We start from the raw sequence: 20,979 nt of genomic DNA, 5'->3' as shown, positions 1-20,979 counted from the left end.
GATTCAGCCACCGAAAGAATTGCGATGGATGTTTAATTACGGATGTTTCTCTTTTCTTTTCTTTTTTTTTTTTTTTCTTTACAACAAACCCGGCAAAGAAAGATTTCCAAGGACAAAATCAAATATTTCCAGCTTGTAGCTTGGCTACACAGTATACCCCTTGTTGTGTTTCTTCTTTCTATCTTCCGATGTGTAGAACAATTTTTTTTTTTTTGCATTGTACTCTGAATGACGATTCTAAACGTACGTTCACAAGCATCCGCATGAATCTCGACGTATTCGATGGATCGAATGATAATCTAGGATGCGAGGTGATAGATATCTGGGTTATTAAGGGGAAAGTCGAAGTCGTGCAAAATTTAAATTGGCGTTTTCAAATTTTATGCGAAACTTGATGGAAGCTTTTCCTCGAATCGGCCTTGATGGAATGGTTGAAATGAAGAGGGAGGGGGAAAGTTACGGTCGAACGAGATTCGAGAGAGATCATCGCTTTGGTTGGAGGAAAAAATTAACGCCAATTAATTATTCGAAAGAAACGACTCGTTTATTGTCGTCGAACGTAGATTCGAACGAAGCTGGTTGCCTTCCATCCGTCTGGTTCAGATGTTTTAGCGACAAGAGAGGCAGGGAGAGATAAGAAAGCTCGTTCGAGATCTCGTTGTCTCGCTTTTATCGAGGGACGGAGGAAATTAAATCGACTCCTTCGGACGGCCAACTTTCCCAAATCCGTTGCTCGAATCGCTTTTCACGCGGAATACATTCCATTTCTTTCCTTTTTCGCTTTCTGCTTCCGCGATAATTAAGAGCCTATTCGTTTTGCTGGCCGTTCCTTGCTGATCAATTATCGACTCATCGAAGGAACAAATTTTCGTCGAGAGTTGAGGATAAAGTTATTTAAGCGCGAAAGTTAGATATATTTAACCGACTGTTTCGAATAGCAGAAAATAATAAACTTTCTCTCTCTCTCTCTCTCTCTCGTTTAATGCTACAATCAATCGTCGATTCGTCGCGGAGAAGAGGAAGAATTTTCCGCAAGAATGGGAATAAAAAGTCGGGAGAGGATCGGACTAATCTGAAACTAATCGAATCGAACGAGTGTCATTTCGTGTTCAACGATTATACTCGAGCCAATTATTTTCTTCGACTTACTCTTACTCTTACGAAACAGAGACAGAATACTTGGAGAGAATATTCTTATCGCGCGTTACTTTTGCCGGATTAAGCGGCGAGTATCCTCTTGAAAACACTTAATCCCTAAAGCCTTGTACACGTGAACGCGTGAACCAGCTTGGCGTGTGTGTGAGTCCCTCTTTCTCTCGTTTTATTCGCGTTTAACCAGGTCGTTTAGCTTGCCTCCCTTGTCGCGTTCGCCTCTGTACGCACGCGTATTTCCCTCCTCGGGGGGAGGGCGCGAGCGGAATAGCGGTTGACACGTAGCGGTGTTCATTTCGAAAAGTAGGAAGGGGGAGGAGAGGGTGAGAGAAGAGTAAGAGGGAGTATCGAGCGGGTACGAAACGAGGCATACGTTAAAGATTCAATTATTTAACAACGTTCGAGGCCGATACATTTATTCGAGGCGGACTCGCGTCGAACGTGGCACGTAGCGTGCCACGACAAATTGCTCCCCGGTTGCGTAATTGTTTTGCAAATTTTCGCCCGGATGCACAACGGCCGTACACGTCCGTGGAAATATTCACCGGCCGTTGTGTGCGCGCAACTCCCACGGCGGGCATCCAATTAGCGAACCGTTTACCGGCCGAGTGGAATTTTAATGATCCATGGGCTTGAATTTTTGAACAGGCCGCGGCTTGTGTATCTTATCTTCATCCCGAGAAAGCGCTTCGCTGTTTCCTTCACATTCTGTTTCGGCCAATTAACAGCGTCTCGCGGATAATTGAGAAATCGTTAGCGAAAAATATCCAGCTTTTCTTTTCCCCGGGATGAGTTGGAAATTCTGCGAGAAGGATCACCGATTTCTTCCTTTTCTTCTCTTCTTTTGCCACAATTTTCGATCTTCTCGATCTCGAAAAACGACGCGAGCCTCGAAGAGAGACATTTTTCTTTCTGGCTGGCTGTTTTCGAATATGTAGAATAAAATTTTAAGATTTCTTCGAGTGAACGAAACAATTGTTTTATTTGAAATCTTGGTTTTCTTTTTTTAGAAAATGGAGATTAAAATGGGCGAATTTCGAAATTCCATTCTTTAAAAATGGAAGTGTTTATCCCATATTTTTCCACGCTACGTCCTTCTCGATCGTTTCCTCTCTCAAAATGACCGGCATATCGGAATTTTCGATGAATCGCGGCCTGAAAAGAGATTCCCGCGTAATTGCTGTTTGATCGGCAACGCTCTCGAATCCAACACTAGGTAACGAGCCTGTGCTTTTGAAATTTCTCCACATACTTGTGTGTAAAAAAAAAAAAAAAAGATACGAAAACTGCGCTTCTCATCGCCACGGATTAATCGCGTCCCGACACGAACTCGATTAATTCGTTGGGCGGGGATGGGGAGGGAATTTTAGAATTTCAATCCTCTGTCAAACCTTGCAGATTGAACTTTCCGCGAAACCAATTAAAAACTACCTCTCTCTCGAGTAATGGAGAGCAAGTCGCGAGCAACTTTTTTTTTTATCTCGTCGAGCCCGGGGGACTCGTGAAAAGTGCGTGCAATTATCGATTACCGATCGATGATTAATCAAATTATCGTCAACGAGGCAAGTACAGATTGATTTTAAAAGGTGTGTGTGTGTGTGCATAAGTGTTTTGTGTTCAATTCGCGTGATAATTATCGTAATTAGAATCGATCAGAATCGTTTTCACGTTTGATCGAAAAGCTTGTCCGATGGGAAATTGGCGGGATTTTGGGGGGAAATTTGAGATTCATGCGGAAGACACGATCCGATAAAAGAAAAAAAAAAAAAGAAAATGGATCAACACGAGATAACACGAATTTCCTCTCCACTTTGTCACGGTCTTTTTTAAGCTTCTCCTAAACGCTTTGATTGTTGACAGAAAGAAAAAAAAAATATTTATATATATATACACGCGAAATTGTGAGAAACACGACGAAAACTGGCCACGTTACCACTGAGAACCCACGCTATGCTGGTCGTATACATGTTATGTTCGGTGTGCACTGCTGTCAATATACGCTGTATATATATACTATACTATACCATGTGATACAGTGAAATACGACAAATTCCTCGGCCGCTGTCCCTGCCAGCGAGAAAGATCTCCGTTTAAAAAATTTACGAATTCTTAATAGATGAATTATTAGAGATCGATCCATCGAGATCTTTCTTCGCTGGCATCGTCAATGGCCGATGGATTCTCGCTCACAGTTACGTTCTTTCCCCTTCCTCCCTGTTTAACGTGTTGTTACTTGTCGAACTAATCGAGACAGTCAACATTTTTCACGTGTTCTACCACTTTATATTCTGTGTACAATATATCTATGTATACATATATATTCTTCATACTTTTTTGTACTCTTTTCCAACTGCAGTGTGGTGTGGTGATTGGTGACCTGTACTGTACTTGTGTTTACAGGCCCGCAGCGCCAGTACAAGTAGCTTTAGAAGCCTGAGCCAGGTACATACCAAAAATGACATAATACCAATACATATATATATAGCTGAGAAATTAGTTGATACTAGCTACATTAGCTGGAACGTAGCTAGAGAACACTTAGAATCTAGACACTTGAACTATCATACATTTGCTCGTGCGTAGATGCGTAGACTCTATCGGCGAATTTTGGGACACATATGTATATATATATATATATAAAGTATATAAATAATAATCCCCGTGAGAAGTATCGAAGGAAGACGAGAGATCTCTCGCCTCTTGCCTCGAGTGATCGGTCCATCGATGGGGCGAACGAGAATGGAGAAAAACGAGCAGGATTACCACTCGCTTTATCAATTTATCGAAAAGAAAGAAAGGAAAAACGCGGTACCCGACATATGGTAGTTGCCACACGATCGTCGTGCGTAGCATGCATGCATCCAACATTTCGCCTTCTTCTCACAGCAGGAATGGAGAATGAAAGCATGCCACACGGATCAGTAGAACGTGCATGACATTTCCCCGCCTGCTTTTCTGTCGAAAACTACTCTTGTGCATCTCCCCCTCTTGATCTTTTTCTCTTTTTCTCCCCTTTTTTTTATCCTCTTCTCACTCTTCCCTCTTCGACGCGAAGGAGCAACGTAAGTATCACGAGAAATACGGATGATGGCTGAACGTTTTATCGCAAATTATTTTGCGCGTTCCTGGAAAACAGGTGTTTCGATCGCTGTTTCTCTTTCCTTTTCGCGATTGGAGATTAGAGAACGAGAAAGAGACTCTTTACACGAATGGCTCGTAATAATGATTTGTTCCATTCGCCTCGAATATTTCTACGGTTCCTTTGCATATTAATCGAGCGAGATGTTTAAATAAGATCGTTTTGTCGTTAGAAGCTAGACTGGACTGCAATGGGCGTGGTGCCACGGCTGCGCTTTTTCGATGTCTGTCGAATCCTCGCAAAATACCTGAAGAAAATATATATGTATATTTTCCTCCTCGTTAAAAAGGAACACGGATAGATAACGACGCTATTTTTTTTTTTGTTCAAATAGAACGTGAAGCGATCGTTTCACAGATATCGAACTTTCTTACATCGCATTATTTTCCTTTTCTTTTTTTCTTTTTTTTCTTACATTACGCGTCTTTTGTTGCAGAGAAAAAGAATTTTCGCCCGATCTATCTATCGTTTCCTGGCCCATCCAGGAGGAAGCAACGAATTCCTTCCACTCGATAAAATACACGACGACGATAATTCCGAATCGGATCGAGTCGAAATCATTTTCGCGAGCAGAAGAGGGCCCTTTTCAAGGGGCGGTGAAATGGAGCGAAAAAAGATCTGCACATCTCGAATTAAGAGAGAGAGAGAGAGAGAGAAATCGGGTGAATGGCATCTCGGGCCCTCGTTCGGGGAGCAGCACGACTACGAGTGGTAGTAAAAGCGATAAGCTGGTGGCGGCGAGAGAGTCTTTGAATGTAGCTAGAGAGAGAGAGAGAGGAAGGGGTTGAGAACAACCTCAGATCGATACCTCGGCTGCACCCTCCTCCCGGTGTTGTCGTGATCGTTACTTAATTATTAATCGTATTCCCTCCGCTCCTAGGTGCAGTGACACGTCCCAAGGTCGCTAGCGAGTTTTATTCACCCCTCTCCTCCCGTTATATCGTAACGCGCGACAATTTTTCACAACTCGAGTGAAAAATCATTTTCGTGCGGCTGCCTTCCTTCCCCCCTCCTCGAGGAATATTTATATCGGATGTGGACACGAGTCGATCGACCTGGACCTGCTTCACGCATCGAGGATTGCTCCTCGTCGTGTCTGCGCGAAATTCCCAACCCGGAAAAACTCGTATGGAACGAGAATAGAAACGTAACTTACGTCGTCCAGGTCGTGGAATTATCTTCTTCCTTCTCTCTTGACTCTACATAACCTTTCATAGATCCCGAATCTATTTTCTTCATCGGAATCTGAGAATTTTCCTCGAAATCGAAACGAAACGGGGAACCGAATTCCTTTTCAACTTTCGAATCGATAATATTTCGAATTGTCTTAATACAAATTGCAACCTTTTTCTTTTAAACGATCGACGAGGATGAATCTTAACCTGCGTCATTTCCTGGGTTACATTAAACAATTCGTCTCTGCTTGGAATTCCCTTGGGATTCCATCGTGGTGAATGCAGTTTCAACATCCACCTACGGGGTATAGGTTTTCAAGGGCGGTTGCAGTCGGCCCCAATTATTGATCCTTTGGAGGCGGCTTCCGGGTCTCGGTCGCAAACACTCGGGCAAAACTTGAGTGGGTGAAACGGGGCCAGGCCAGGATAGGTGCCGTGGATGGAATCCTGGATGGAAGAAGAGCGAAAGGGAAGGAAGGAAGGAAGGAAGGGAGCTGAAAAAGCTGAAAGCTTGGCCGATGGGCGTGTTTCCGCCCTCGATCCTCCCTCTTCGCTCCCCTTTCGTCCATCTTTTCCCGCCATTCCAAATTTTCGAAATTTCGGAATTGGAAAAACTTTGACGCGTTAATTATTTACCAAGAACTTGCAACGCTTCCTGTATTATCGTGCATTGTCTATAGCCTCGATAATCCGGTTGATGTGTGCACACACACACACACACACCGGCGGTGCTATAAAGTATAGAGGCCTCGAGGACGAAGAGGCCGCGAGTCGATGGCCGAGTCGATCGAATAAGTGGCCTTCGGGCGGAATTCGAACACGAAATTCCCCTCCACGATCGCTCCTCGGCCTGAGATTAATATCCCGCGCAAGGTTTGCAGCTCTCGTGGAGACAGGAAATTATTACATCGGGCGATATATCGTGCCGGTGTCGACTTAAACTTGGAAATTACGACCAATTCGGCCGATTTCCGGCCGAGGGTTAGGGATACGTAGATTTTAAGTGATTTCTAACGTGACACGGTTACATTTCAGTTGTAAATTTTATTCTCGAATCAAGGTTTTAATTCGTGGCATTCGTGTTTGCCCAATTTTTCCCTCGAAATCGGTAATAATTGAAGGCACGTCGTATTGGTATACTTCTTCTCATTTTTGATGCTAAATAATTGCTTTTTTTATTTACGGATGGAAACTCTATCTACGTTGACGCAAGTTTCGATTGCTCATAACTCAATAAATGAGATCTCAGGTTGACGTTATTCCAACTTTTGCTTCTTCCTTACTCCAAAGATCCAATAAATGTATATTAACATTGCATTCAATTTATCGACAGGAGTGGAAGGAAATCGTTTCGAACAATTCGAACTAATTAATCTTGGATCGAATAAAAAATGCTTTTCCCTTCTTTACGATTTAGCAGAGTTTAATGATCCAGAATGTAATGATTTCGATTACAATCGAACGCGTGAGAGAAACAATCGGGTCCGATCCTTCTTATCCTTCGTTCCCGATCCAAATGAACAATTGCGCGCTCGGTTTTCTCCCGAATGGAATTTCGAAAGAGAGCCACCCTTCCATCCGTTCGATAAGAATAATAGGGAGAAGAAAGTGTGCAGCCATCCCTTGGAATCCCCCGTGGTCGATCGTTTTTAATCGCCGGTCATCATCTCCATGAATTCTGCAACAGAGGAATTAACCAGAGGTTGAAAACGATGCAAGCATCGATTTTCCAGTCTATATATTCTTCTTAGTTCCATATACATATATATATATATATTTAAACCTCTCGAAAGAGAGACTTGTAAGAGAAATCTCGAGCATGATCTCGAGATAGCTCTTTTCATTTCGCGCGAAAAGAAATCTTTCTTCTGGGAAGCAAATAGTCGTCGTCTCCTTTATCCTCCTCGAAGATATCCTCCTCGAAGACATTTCTGAAAGAAGCTGCGGAGAACAGGGTTCGATCGAGCCTACGAGAAGAGGAAGGGAAAAAATTCCCTTCCTTTTACTTGCCGATAATTCCCCATAATCTCCCCTTTCGATTCAACTTTTCCACGGCGCGCAATTCAATTCATCGTGAGACTAATCAGAGACGGCATGGGTGCTCACCGTCAAAGTCGACGGTTCCAGATCCGTCTGTATCAATTTCAGCGATCATTCCGTCCATTTGATCGGGCGTTATCTGGTCGTCGAGAGCAGCGAGGATCTCCCTGAGAGAGCTGGTTGGAATGTACCCGTTCCCCTCCTTGTCGTAAAGCCTGAAAGCCTCCTTCAACTCCTTCTGCAGGGCCTCGTCGTCCTCCTCTTGGAAGTGGCAGGCAACCCGATAGAACGAGTCGAAATTTAATTTGCCGCTTCCTGAAAGGCACGATTTAAAAAGAAGAAGGATAAAAAAAGGATCGTCTCTTCGTTGATCGACAATGTAAACAAGTTCACCTCTCGCCTCACCCAAGTCTCTCTCTTTCCTTTTTTGCCAATGGAAAAATATCCTAGATACACATACACACTTGGTACCCGTCCAAAAAAGGGATATACCTTCCTGCTCCTCCTCTTGGGAACAAATTTGAAATTTATAATATCGAGTCATCGAAATCGTCTCGCTCGATCGATCATTAATCGATTCTCCTCGAAGCGTACGCGAAAAATTACTTGGCTCGAATCTGTAATAAACGATGGGAGGTGGTGGTATCGATTTCCGCACGGACGGTATCTGCATAATAATGCTAGAACAGCTGATAAAGCTAGAATTGTCCCTCGGAATATTGCCTCTCAGGATCTATTGTTTTCGAATGCGAAACGGGCAGAGGAGAGCAAAGGAGGAAGCCCGGCGCCTATCGTGACCAGATTAGATATATAATCCCTATTCGTGCAACCATGCTTTCCTTCTTTCGTTAAACTCGTTATAACTCGAGCGAAAGTGAACTTATTTGCATTTATTCGCGAAAAGTAGATCCCGACACTTTTTTAATCCATCTCGTTCCTTCGAGCGGCTCTAAGTGAGATAGGAAAGATAGAAAAAAAGGGAGGGGGCGGGATCCACGACGAGGGTTTCTTCCTCTCGAGTTCAAAGGAGAATCAGATATCTTTCCACAATACAGGATAAAGAGAGGAAATCGTCGTTAACGTTCTTCTTCCCCCCTTTCATGATTATTTATCATTCTTTCCACTCTCCCCCTCCCCCTCCCCTCCTCCTCCGCGTCCATAGCATCGAGCAATCTTTTAGAAACGCCACCAGGGAAATAGAGGCTAGGTCTGGGCACATATAGGCGGTGCTATTAAAATTGATTGGAAAAAGTTAAACGCTGCCCTGGTAATGAATACCGGAAGGCACCGCCAGCTGGGAAAGCACAGTGTAAGCGCTGTGTGTTTTCCCCGTTCGGCTTTCGTTCTCCGCGGTACACGTGGTTCCCCGTGTCTCCGGCCATATTATATCATGAATTATTGTTTGGCCTCGTTCGCTCGAACGAAGCCGATCGATCCACGTCGAGCGTCGAGCAAGTCGTTCCAAAAAAAAAAAAAAAAAAAATAATAATAATAATTGCTGTGAAACTCGATCGAAAACGTTTTTTCATGGAAAAAGAAAAAAAAAAGGGGGGGTGATAGAAGCGTTCGGTGAATACCTTCTTCGTCCTCCTGTTTGAGCAACACCTCGAGCTCGTGATCGTCGAACGTATGCCCCAGGGTGTTGAGGATCGTCCTCACTTTCTCCTTCTCGATCCGGCCCGACTTGGTCGAGTCGAACATGGAGAAGGCTCTCCTGAGCACTGTAAAAAACAATCGAATTTTATTCTCTCGTTGTCGTCTCGATAATATATATATATATATATTCTTTTCTAACGCGTCGAAACTCGTGTTAAGACAACGAGAGTCGGTATCGTTTCGTCGATCCGCATTTTCGTGCGTTTTCGTAAGGAAAATTTACGGCGAATATGACCGGTGTTGTTGTTGGAAGCAACCGAGCAATAAATCGATCCCGTTCGGCCGGAGATCCTCGTCGAGACCACCACCTCGTCTCGAGGACCGATCGATCCTCTTTGAAGTTCGAAGCGCATTTGTGTACGCATTCCGTGGAAATAAAATGCGGGGGCCAGCTGTTCTCCAAAAAGATTAAACATTCGCGACCTTCCATCCGCGGCGACGAGATGGAAACCATACTTGTTGACGCGTGTGGGTAAGGGGGGCGAAGATCCAGCTGCGGGAGGAGGCGCGCATATCTATTTATGAGGCGAATTCCATTCCTCGTTCCCAGCGGCGACCAGTCGGCGGATCCGTTTCTACTTACTTTTCACTTGCTCGCTGTCATCCTGAAACAGGCAGAAGGGACGGTTATTATTTCGAATAATTGCACAATAATTTTCTTCTTTTCCCTCCCCCCCCGTTTCTTCTTCTTCTTTTTTTCAACTCCTTTCTCTCGTAAAAAGAAGAAGCTCCCTAATGAATATTCACTTTCGAAACGGCACAGAGAGAGATCGAGGCTCGATTCTCCCCTCCCTGTTCGTCAATCACTGTATTATATCGGGGAAAACGGGGATCGATCGATGGAAATGGGGAGAATCTCCCTTCGCTTGGCGCGGCTCCAAACTGTCCGATTTTCGATAGGACGGAATCCCTTCTCCGGTTAAATGCGTGCACGTGCAACAAGGTCACGGGAAAAACTGTGAGCACTTCTCCCTCCCCCTCCCTCTCCCTCATTAATCGATTCAAAATTAAACGACTGACCATCCTTCCTTCGATGAAGCTTCCCGAGCGAACCGAACGCCGTTTGTTTCTTCGTTCTCACGCACTAATGGCTATACCCCCACACTGGATATCTTTTATAAGCTCGGCTAGTAACCGGTGTGGAAGGGGAGGTGAAGAATCTCTCTCTCTCTTTCTCTCTCTCTCTCTCTCATCCCTTCCCGCCAACCATCGAAATTCACACGCAGCCTCCGAACGGCTCGGGCACCAATTCTCGCCCGCATGTACAATATCGGCATACTCCTTCCTCGTAATTAAAACGAGTCGCCTCAAGGCCGTGCCGGGCCTCTAGCTAAGCCAACCCTCGTTTCTCGGATCAAGCGTATCTCGAGGAGGGGATTTTTTTTTCTTTTTTTTTAATAAATTTATCCGGGTGATCCGAAATCGGCTTTCCAAGACAAGGAGGAGGAGGAGGGGGGGGTCGGTCTCGATCGATCTCGGGCAAACTCGGGAAAAGTTGGAGAGAAGGAATTTATAACGTGTAACGGGGGGGGATAGGACGCGAGACGGTATATATATATATATTTCGTGGAGAGGGATATTTATTTAAATTTATAGTTATATGATTGTTTTCTGTACGGGCGGGCGAAGGCCTGCCAAAAAGTTTTCCTCGGGGAGAAGCAATAAAATTTTCGCGAGAGACCGCGGTTTCGGTCGGAGGCCGGCCCACGGTGCGCGCAGAGCGAGAAGAAGAAGAAGGGGAGGGGAGAGGGGGAGGGAGGATGCTGCTATTTCAAAACATTCCAGACTATGATACTACCGGTTTCCATTCAACCACCACATTCGCCTCTGCCATTGCTGTGCATGTGCGCGCGTGCGTGTATTGTCGATACTTTTTACTGGTTATTACAGAAATTTAATATCCTTCTCCCCCCCTCGAACCTCGCGAAATTCGTGGAATTATTATTCCTTGAGAGAATTATCCGGTGTTTCTGTTTGGCGAAATTTGGAATTGGCCAACTATGTGATGAATAAAATTGTTACGGTTGTACAGTCGGTCGCAAAAGTATCCGTTTTATATTATTTCGGAAAAGATCTCTTCGAGGTCTCTATCGAATTTTTCGAATATCCTTCATACTTTATACTTTCGTATAATTTCGGCCGGGAATATTTTCCTTTTTTTAACACGAGTGACAGAGCTTGAATATTTTATATTTAAATGAGATTCCGTCGATAAGAATGGTTGGAATAGCGAATTATGGAAATTATTTTGAAAAATTGACGATTTAGAGATGATTTACATTTTTTCTTAAAAAAAAAATGATATCTTCCTTCGAATATCTTTATACATTTATTTTTGTGCGTTCCAGTTTGGATCGGTTCTAATTCGCAATAGTGTACGTGACTTGTTAATATAAAATATAACCGGCAAAGTTATATAAAGTTATGTAACTCGACATTTTCTATCAGTTTACGTCTTGATATATACCAGCATTGTTCGCACACAATGTTCACAATGTTTTCACATAAAACAAAATTATTACCGACTTCGAAAATACATGTACAATTGTTTAAACTCGCGTAAAGTATGCGGACACGTTTTTCGATCGACTATACCGTCAGATATCATCGCTGGATGATTAAAATTCCTTTTCGAAAATTCATCCAGTATATTAATAACATTTATTACGAATTGCTCTCGCAAAGTGTGACAAGATGCATTACATAACGATGTAATTCGACGCGCGTCGTTGTTTCAAAAGCGGAAAATGTTATTAAATTTGCGAGGCGTTGCGTAAATTGTTGAACGACAACGAAGTGCAGTTTTCGTTGCGTGTGATTTTTCAGGGCAGAACGGTGATATAGTGCTTTTCGTAAGAACGCGGTAGACGCGGCAAACTCTATAATTATCTTGTCAGTCCCACCCACGCGGGGTATGCCATCTCTCCGGCTGAATTATTATTTGAATAAACCCGCGATATTTTTAGAATGTCCAATACCAATTGAGTCATTCTATATTTATACCCGAGCCTACCTTTTCCGAGTAATTGGGCAAACGGTCGACGAACTTTTGTCACTTACCTTACCTTTTTATATTTCGAGTTATTAAATAACTCGCCGTTTCTTGAACATATCTCGATTTATCAACTTTTTTATCTTTAACCTCCATCGTCTTTCTCTCTCTCTCTCTCCAATTATTCCAATTATTCGCGAGATTCTTCCTGTGAAGATCGGTCCACTCTCTCGCCCTCGATCTATTTGAAACTCGCAGATTTCTCTCGTCCGTTTATCTCGATAACGATACGACATTCGATACTCGCACCAATGCTATTCCATCCAGATCTGTTCACTTCTCCAATTTTTATTATTAAAAAGAGGGGAAAAGGAAGAGAACGAAGGATCGGTTGGCAAAATTGTGAAAAACTTATCATCCGGTGATTAATTTCCGCGGAAATGGGGGGAGAAGGAGAGGAGAGAAGGGCGTGGATTAGCAATGGGTGAAATCTCAGGAAATTACCATGGATCATTCTAGCAGCGTGTCATTAGCAGAGAGCCGTGAACAAAAGAGTCAGATGCATCCCTCCTCCTCCTCCTCCTCCCCGTCGAAATGTTGATTCAACGCTTGCTCGGATTCTTCGTTTGTGATTAAGGGGTATTGTTCGCCCTCGAGATTTTTATCCAGCTCGGGGAAAAACGAATTTTCATTGAGAATTGGTTGGGAAGTGGCAGATACCTCGTTTCTTCTTTCTCCCACCCCCTCCTCGTTCCTCGTTAACTGACTGTTCCTTCCATGCGATCACGAAACTCCTGTATCGGGGAACATTTCCAGAATTAAAAACGTCTCTCGTTTCCAGAGAGCAGAAAGAGGGATAGAGATTCGTTTCCAGGATTAAATGACCGATCGTGGACACGAAAGATTGGAATAATTACGAGTCGAGCTTTTCTTCTTCTTCTTTCCCTCCTCCTCCCTCCCTTCCCTCCCTCATTCGAAAGACGCTCGCATTCGTGGCTCGACTTTGATGCATTATGCAAGTTGCATCGATCGCATGTTGCGGAGAACTGGAAAAAAAGCTTCTCGCTCTCGATGCATTAAAATTCGGATGAATTTACGTTTATGTGTATCTCTCTGTATGTGTGTGCGCGTGTGTGTGTGTGTACATAAGTTTTTATGGATAGATCGAAAATGTAGATAGAGCGGGATCGGAGATAACTTTATAAACGGGACAAAAGCGGATCGCCGTAAACGGCGATGGCCTAGTTTCGCCTTTGGCCATAATAGCACGATCGGTAAACAACGATTTATTTTGCAAATTTCCCAATGCCCGCTTCGCCCGCATACCCTCAGCAATGCGAACACCACGAGTCGCAATCTCTGATCACCTTCCCTTCCTTTCGTCAATTGGCCACCTTCTGTCTCGTCTATATCCAAGGGGGAAACATTTTGGTCGTGAGGCGTGCTCTGATCGCAACGGGGACTCGTTTAGAAAGAGTGCAGAGTTGGAAAAGTTGCGTTTCGTTTTTCTTTTTTCTTTTTCACGCGGTAAGGGAAAAATAAAAGTCATATGGATAGAGGGAGCCGGTCCGCTATCGACCGACGCAGACCCGTCTAACCAGGGTGTTTTTCGGCTGATAGGCTCGCAACAAACCAGCAGATGGAGTGGGCCACGTGAACCAAAAGGGCTCGACAGGTCAGAAAGCGCCGCTGACCGCCGGGCAGAAGGTGGCGCCCGGTGCGAAAGTTGCAGCGAAACCAGCTCAGAAACCCACTGCTCAGAAGGGACAAGTTAAGGTTACGCCTAAGGCGGCTTCTGTCAAGACTGGCAAGAATAAGAAGAAGGGGCAGAGGCAGCAGTACGACCTAATCGTGACCATCAATTTGGTAAGCGAAGAAAAAGTAATAATAATAATAATAATAATAATTTCTCTTTAAACCGTTACCTTCGATCAAACTCGACGGGCAGAAAGATTAATTGGCAATCAAAGTTTCGAACTGTTTGTTGTGTAATCGATTCGAAAACGCTCGAATATAGAATCGTTTATACAGCTTGTTACAGTCTATTGTTAATAACGATCGTATAATTGGGCGAAATTTCAACGGTCGAATTTTCTATTTCGAAACGAAATAACCTCTTGGTCGATCAATTATCTGCGCTTATTCGAGTAATAATAATAATAATAATTGTTATTATTATCGAAACTTTCCTCTTTAATTCGAATCGTTAAAATTTTCCACGTTTCTCTCTGCTCGCTCTGCAGCAGCAGTGGAAACGGGCGATCGTGGTCGGACGAGGCGCGCTCCGCCGACGCGCAGTAGAAACGGATGATCGGCTAGACGGCCGAATTAGATCTTTCTTCTCCATCAGATGGTAGCACGGGTCCTGATACGAGAACGTTTCGAAATACGAAATCCCGCCGTCATCGTCGATCTTCGTTTATTTATAAGCGGACGCAATAAGCGGACAAAGGATTATTCGGATTATTCGACGCTCGACCGTGTCTCGACGGATCCAAGGGTCCAATCCGAGTTGATTCGAGTCGATTGTTTTCGAATCCAGCGCAATGTTCTCCGTATATACGCGTTCGTAAAAAATAATCGTTTTAAGAAATTCAGAAGTTCGAAGCGGGTCAGGGTGCCCGTGATTTTTCCCGTCGCGACGATCCAGAAATAGTTCCTCTCGACACTTTTATCTTCTCCCTCGAAAAAAAAGAAGAAGAAAAAGAGAAACAGTGGCTCTCGTTTAAAAATAATAATAATAAACACGCTTCGATCGATTATCCCGACCATCGTTCGACCATTCGAAACGATCCGCGAATGCTCGATTCTTATTGGCAAAACGAGAATTACGAACGCCAAAATACTCATACGACGATCTTAAATTATACACTCGAGATGTTTTCGCTCGCTCCATTAAACGTTGAATGCTCTCGATTGTCGTTCCTTCGATCGTGATCGGACCTTGGATCGATTCCCACGGCGATCGATCGTCCAATTCCGCGATTCCGATCACCGTGTTGAAAAATTGCGACCGAGCCGTCCATCAAGGGGATAGGAAAGGTGAAAAGAAGAGGACGAAGCGAATTAACAACAGAAGATCGCCGGCCAATCGTTGGGGACCACTGACAAGTTAAAAACAGCCGAAGGTTGTTGTCCAAAAGCTCGAGCCAGTTTTATTCAAACGCTGAATAATAATAAAATGTCGTACAAGGGACGCGTCGAGTACGTGTTTCGCCGCCCGTTCGTGGAGGTCTTTGACTCGATGATTGATTCGAAGGATGATCAATTAACCGCCACTTGTCCATTTCTCGGAAGATGGGCTCCGAAACTGGTGATCGAGCGCTCGCTTGCATATACGCGTTGCACGTGGCGCGTTTTTTTCGAGAACGAGAGAGGGGGGAGGAGGAGGAGGAGGGAGAGGGATGAAATAAGAATGAACTTCGAACGGGCGAAGGAAGTCCTCCGCCACGCGGTGACGTTGCCTGGCTCGCCAGCTCGTAAATAATATCATTTGTGTTAGTCCCCGCCGTGTCAGTCGAGCTTGTTCCGATCGAGAGAGGCGGCGGCGACGACTGGTCGTGCGACGAGCTCGGTTAAAGAAGCTCGAAGAGAAGAGAGGAGAGCCTCGTCGTCGTGAGAATTCGAATGTAAATTTGGGGAAAGGTGAGGAGGGATCGGTGAGATTTGTGAGTGGCGATATGGCGGAAACGGAGAAGAAATACACGACCGCCTATGGGAAATTGCGAAGACTGACGAGCACCATAGACGGCCAGATTCGACAGATAAGCGTGAGTGACTCTCGTGGATTTCGATTCCACTTCGGATTTCGCATCGCCCCCTTCCAAGTCGTTGCTTCCGATGGTGTGTAACGCGTGTGAGCCGAGTGATTTGGTTTCACGGCATGGAGAAATTCAAAGTATACGATTCCGCGGAGACTATACTATAAATATGCGCTAGCAAAACCTGACTTTTCGAGTCGAACTTACGCCCAAATTCCTCTTCTTGTTCGGGGAACGAAGAAGAATACGTGACCCAGTTGAATAAAGACCAAGTTTATCTATTTGGGAAAGGATTCGAAGCATCGAAGCGAGAGCTTTCGAGCCGGATCCACCCGATCCTGGATTCTTACCCACCTCTTTCGAAAATTTCATTTCGACAAACGTTAGAAACGCGTCTCGAATCCCGATTAATTCTCTTCGACGTATTTCAGATCCCTCCAAGACACTTTATGATTCAAACATATTAATTACACGCGCCGATTACGAAACTGTTCCATACTCGAAGCAATAATCGTAAACCGATTGTTACAGGCAGCAAAGATCCTCGTCGACAATCCAACCAAACTCTGTCGATTGATCCTTCTCTCAGCTTCATTCATCCGCTATATCCTCCCACGCGACCTGATTATACGTCGCATCGAAATATCCGGCAAGGTTGCGACAGTTTATTATTAATAATGTAAGGAAGCCCCTTCTTTCTCATCGATGAAATTACGGATCCTTCTCGTGTCACACGTTTCTCTCCTAATATATTTCATATATATATATGTATGTAGCATCGAAACATATCTCTACGATTTTCGGAACGTAACGAGAAGCAACGCGCGTGCAACGTTTCCTGCCAGACAGATATTACCCGATACGCCAGATGTACGTCTCTCTTCTGAGATGTATTTGGGTCATATACGATCTTCTTCGTTTGTTGGAGGAATAAACCGATCTGTGTTCCTCTAATCGCGTTAACGACACGCGTTCCGTTGGTCTATTAATACTGATTCGACAATGTCGCGTGTAGATAATGCCGATTTGAATATCACCGTGGTTCAAGGTATTATTAATCGGCGCGAATTATGCGTGCACGTAATCCTGGGGTCCAATCCCAATTCTGCGAACGAATTGGATTAATCGAGGCTTGGAGAGTCGAAGTGTCCAAGTACGATATGAGGTGATCGATTTAGAGTGATTTATAAAACGTGGAGAGAGATAATATACACGCGGATAATTTAATTGAATCACAGGTTTCTGGTTTTGCAAAGAATGGATGCACGCAAGATATTGGAAAGTAAAGCAGAAGATAAGAAAGAAATTGCGTGTTATCGTGGCACAGCTCTTTCTTGAATAATATCGTTTCGATCTATCGTGCACGTCGAGTCGAGGAAAAATTGATCAGTCGATTCCATTAAAATCGAAATTGAAATCCTTTCTAATCTTACTTTAAATATATTTCTTTTTTCTTCTTTCAGTCTGAATATGGACTCACGGAGGATCAAGTGGCCGGTAAGTGTGGATTTTATCAAAATTTACGATCTACCTCTTTCGAAACGAAACGCATTTTTCATTCTCTTGACGGTAAAACATTTGGTTGTAAAACATTTCCACCGTGAATTCAAATGAACGTGTTAATGTTAATGGACAGAGTTTAGGAATGACAAAGTTTTCCTACGTCTTTCTAACGAAGCGTCGTCAATTTATTCCATGGATAGAAGTGGATAGGAAAAAAATTTACGGAAGTAAGATATGCAGGTTGTTGAGAAAACAAATGGAATATGAATCTCGATATTCGTATTCCATTGCTTCCAAGGCATGATAAACTGTGATCACTTAGAGATAGAAAATTCTTTACGAGATGTAGATATTTCTCCATTATGACGGAATCCCGTAGGAATGTTTGAAAACTTTAAATAAATTCCATCGACGTTTCGAATACGAATCGAAGAAATACTCGTGTATTTTAAAATTCGATTCGACGATTCGATCCTTTCCAATCGTTACTGTTATCATAAACTAATTATTTTAAAAATAAGAAAGAATCCAAGTCGTAAAGGATAAACGCGCGGAAATTTTATTTTAATATTCCGACACGAAACAAGGCTGGATCGATTTCTCTTTTTTTCGCAATTTTTCTCTCCGCCAGAAATTATTCCCTTCTTCTCACCAGAGAGAGAGAGAAATTGCCACTCGTCTATGCACACACGATATTAATGCATACGTCCGGTGTTTACCCGATGATAAACGCGAGGCGAACGACGATAAGATCAAACGCCTAGAAGCTCGCCGATCATATAAACTCCACCCGTTTGCGTATCCGTATTATTGTACACGTTCGAATTTTTACATCTTTGCATCCTGATTTCTTCCAATTAACCCCCACAAGGATGTAATCGATCGATATTTAACCCAATCCGTATGCAAGGGATGAGACATCGACGAAATATTCCGCTACGTAATATCGTAATTTCGTGACGAGTTATGAGACGAGATGCGATTCTACGATACGTATCGTTTATCGCGACGATATTTTCATCCATTCTCGGCCGGGATTGCGATACATTTGCTCTCGTCTTTCGCCCGTCCTTCGTGTCTCTCGATTTCCCAACTTCCGGTGGCAAACGTGGCGAAGTTCGATTTCGACGATCTTCGTTGTTCGAATCCGGGTCTGGGTAGAAGGGTATTCGAGAGAGGTAAAAAAAGATGAAAAAAGCACGCTTTTGACGAATGAATGCGGGAAGGGAAGGGGACGTAAATAGAGGAGGGGCGGATAGTAGAAATGGCAACAATGGCAATGGAAGTATTGTCTCCCGTGGACGGGCTGACGGATCAAACGGGACTATTTTAACGAACGCATGCTCTCTTTATCTCTTTCTCCCTCCCTCTCTCTCTCTTCCGTAAAATATTCACGATCCCGTTTGTCGTCCGCGAATTTTTTACCGGCGCTCGTTGTGAAAATTTATAACGGCGCATCTCTCTAGCTCTCTTCTCGTCTCGGCTGGCCACTTGCCCGAAACTCACGCGCGATCTCATCTAGTTTTGCGCGACTCGTAACGCGTGACCGAAACACGTACACACTACGTACGCGCGCGTGGACCGCGATGATTAATAGAATCGTCCAAATCCGCGAATTTCCGGCGCGGGTAAAAGCACTTTTGTGTCGCGTGTTTATCCCCGATTTTCTTGGCCAAATTTTCCTTTCTTCCCTCGAGTTTTTCTTACTCGTACATACGAATACATATCACTGCGGTTGGACGACCGTTCGAAATTTGGAGAGAGGAAATTGAGAGAGAGAGAGCTCGTTCGAGAGGAGCGAAGAGTTTAAATCGACGAGGGGAATTTATCTTTCAGAATTCAAGGAGGCGTTCATGCTGTTCGACAAGGACGAGGACGGCACGATCACGATGGCGGAGCTCGGCGTGGTGATGAGATCTTTGGGGCAGAGGCCGTCCGGTGAGTGAATACGTTGGAGAATCATTATGGAAAAATGAGTGTATTCGGGGAGGTATCGGCCGCGTGTCGTCCACGTGCATGAAGACCAGACCGTGATCTGGCCGGAAGCCACGAAACTGACGAAAGCCTTGCCCGCTTGCGGCCAAAAGATATAACGGTAATCTAAACCGCCGACCAAACACCGTATTGTCTAATAACTATTAAGCGCATGATCCTTCGTGAAATTCTATATCGAATTAACAATCGTTCTGGTTTTGACGAAACGCAAACGTTCGTTTATTTCGTTTACACGTTTAGATTGGCAACATTGATGAAAAGCAAAGAAAAACGAGACTAGATATTTCGATCGTCTCTCGTGGACTCGAAAACAATCGTTCAATTCTCTCTGCTTAAGATTTAAATTTGAACGAAATTGAAAAAAAAGGTATTATTATTTTTTTTAGAGAGATTGGGAAAAACAGTTCTGCCACTATTTATAGAAAGCGCTTTGAATCCTCGTAAGATTATTTCGCAATGTGTGAAAATAATCCTTCATATCTGAAAAAAATATATCCGTATACGATACGATACGATATTGTTTGATAAAAATTTAAGAAAAAATAACGTTATATCGAGAGTGATTACTACTTTTCAAGTGGTAAGTTGAAAATTTGTGGAAAATTTTATTCTTTCGCGGGGAAATAGAGTTTAACGATTAACGTATCGCAAGCAAGAGATAGATACGATAACACGATTCTTGAACGATGGTTGTACGATGCAGACACGAAAAGTTTGAAGGGAAACGCAAACTTCGCGAAAACTCTTCTTGCTAAATTAATATCCCAGTTTGAAGGTTTTCTAAGACGACGACGAGAGTTAAGCGGTAGAAAACTAGGCTGTGACAAGAGCTTAGGGAAAATTACCTTTCCGCCGATCCCGAGCTAGAAACTGTGACGGTTAGGCGCACGTGCAAACGTTGGTAATTAACTGCGCGTCGAGTTCTTCTGTACCCGCTCCTCGACACGTCTGCTAGAGAAATTAATCGTGTTGCGCGAAACGACGATGAATAACCGTGTATTACACGTTGGGATCACAAAGGGGCGGCGAACGTTTTCTCCTTCCTTTCGACCGAGAGAAAAACTTTTGCTAAGAATAATAAGATCTGTAAAAAGGATAAAAAAAGGAAAAATCTCACGTTAGACCGATCTTTTTCAATTTTTAGAAACGGAATTGCGAGATATGGTGAACGAGGTGGATCAGGATGGGAACGGAACCATCGAGTTCAATGAGTTCTTGCAAATGATGTCAAAAAAGATGAAAGGTGCCGACGGGGAGGACGAGTTGCGCGAGGCGTTCAGGTATTCTTCAGATTTTTCCATAGATTTGTTCGGATTATGTAAAAAAAAAAACGTCGACGAAACGAGACGAAACATTCGTTTCTCAGAGTGTTCGACAAGAACAAGGACGGCCTGATCTCGTCCAAGGAGTTGCGACACGTGATGACGAACCTTGGGGAGAAATTGTCGGAAGAGGAGGTGGACGATATGATCAAGGAGGCGGATTTGGACGGCGATGGAATGGTGAATTATGAAGGTAATAACGTGTTATACAATTTTACGTGTATTATTATTTATCGAGGGATAT

General features: G+C 43.7%; 2 protein-coding genes across 12 annotated transcripts in view; one reads left to right on the top strand and one right to left on the bottom strand.

Moving 5' to 3' along the window:
* The window catches only part of LOC107998832 (neo-calmodulin), a 60,291-nt gene that overhangs the window by 31,645 nt on the left and 7,667 nt on the right, over positions 1-20,979 (top strand). For 4 of the 9 annotated variants that reach the window (XM_062083596.1, XM_062083594.1, XM_062083592.1 and 1 more), the window contains 6 exons: positions 3,553-3,594; positions 13,775-14,020; positions 17,379-17,412; positions 19,255-19,356; positions 20,558-20,693; positions 20,780-20,928. In XM_062083596.1, coding sequence (XP_061939580.1) covers positions 3,553-3,594; positions 13,775-14,020; positions 17,379-17,412; positions 19,255-19,356; positions 20,558-20,693; positions 20,780-20,928 — 709 coding nt within the window. Of the gene's footprint in view, positions 1-3,552; positions 3,595-13,319; positions 13,682-13,774; positions 14,021-14,610; positions 15,925-17,378; positions 17,413-19,254; positions 19,357-20,557; positions 20,694-20,779; positions 20,929-20,979 lie in introns of those variants that run through there. The other 5 variants (XM_062083598.1, XM_062083597.1, XM_062083595.1 and 2 more) reach the window with 3 other exon arrangements.
* On the bottom strand, positions 6,862-10,319 carry LOC107998833 (troponin C-like). Of its 3 annotated transcripts, XM_017058330.3 has the most exons (5): positions 10,183-10,319; positions 9,746-9,767; positions 9,084-9,227; positions 7,573-7,821; positions 6,862-7,144 (listed from the first exon to the last, which is right to left on the bottom strand). In XM_017058330.3, exons 1-5 carry the CDS (start codon positions 10,183-10,185, stop codon positions 7,116-7,118), a joined length of 447 nt encoding a protein of 148 aa, XP_016913819.1. In that variant the 5' UTR covers positions 10,186-10,319; the 3' UTR covers positions 6,862-7,115. The 3 variants fall into 3 exon arrangements, with proteins under 3 accessions (XP_016913819.1, XP_061939585.1, XP_061939584.1); XM_062083601.1 differs by lacking the exon at positions 10,183-10,319 and having other exon boundaries at positions 9,302-9,767; XM_062083600.1 differs by lacking the exon at positions 10,183-10,319 and having other exon boundaries at positions 9,398-9,767.

Source organism: Apis cerana, linkage group LG13, assembly GCF_029169275.1.
Source record: "Apis cerana isolate GH-2021 linkage group LG13, AcerK_1.0, whole genome shotgun sequence".
NCBI classification, from domain to species: domain Eukaryota; kingdom Metazoa; phylum Arthropoda; class Insecta; order Hymenoptera; family Apidae; genus Apis; species Apis cerana.
This window is presented reverse-complemented; position numbering and strand designations above follow the sequence as displayed.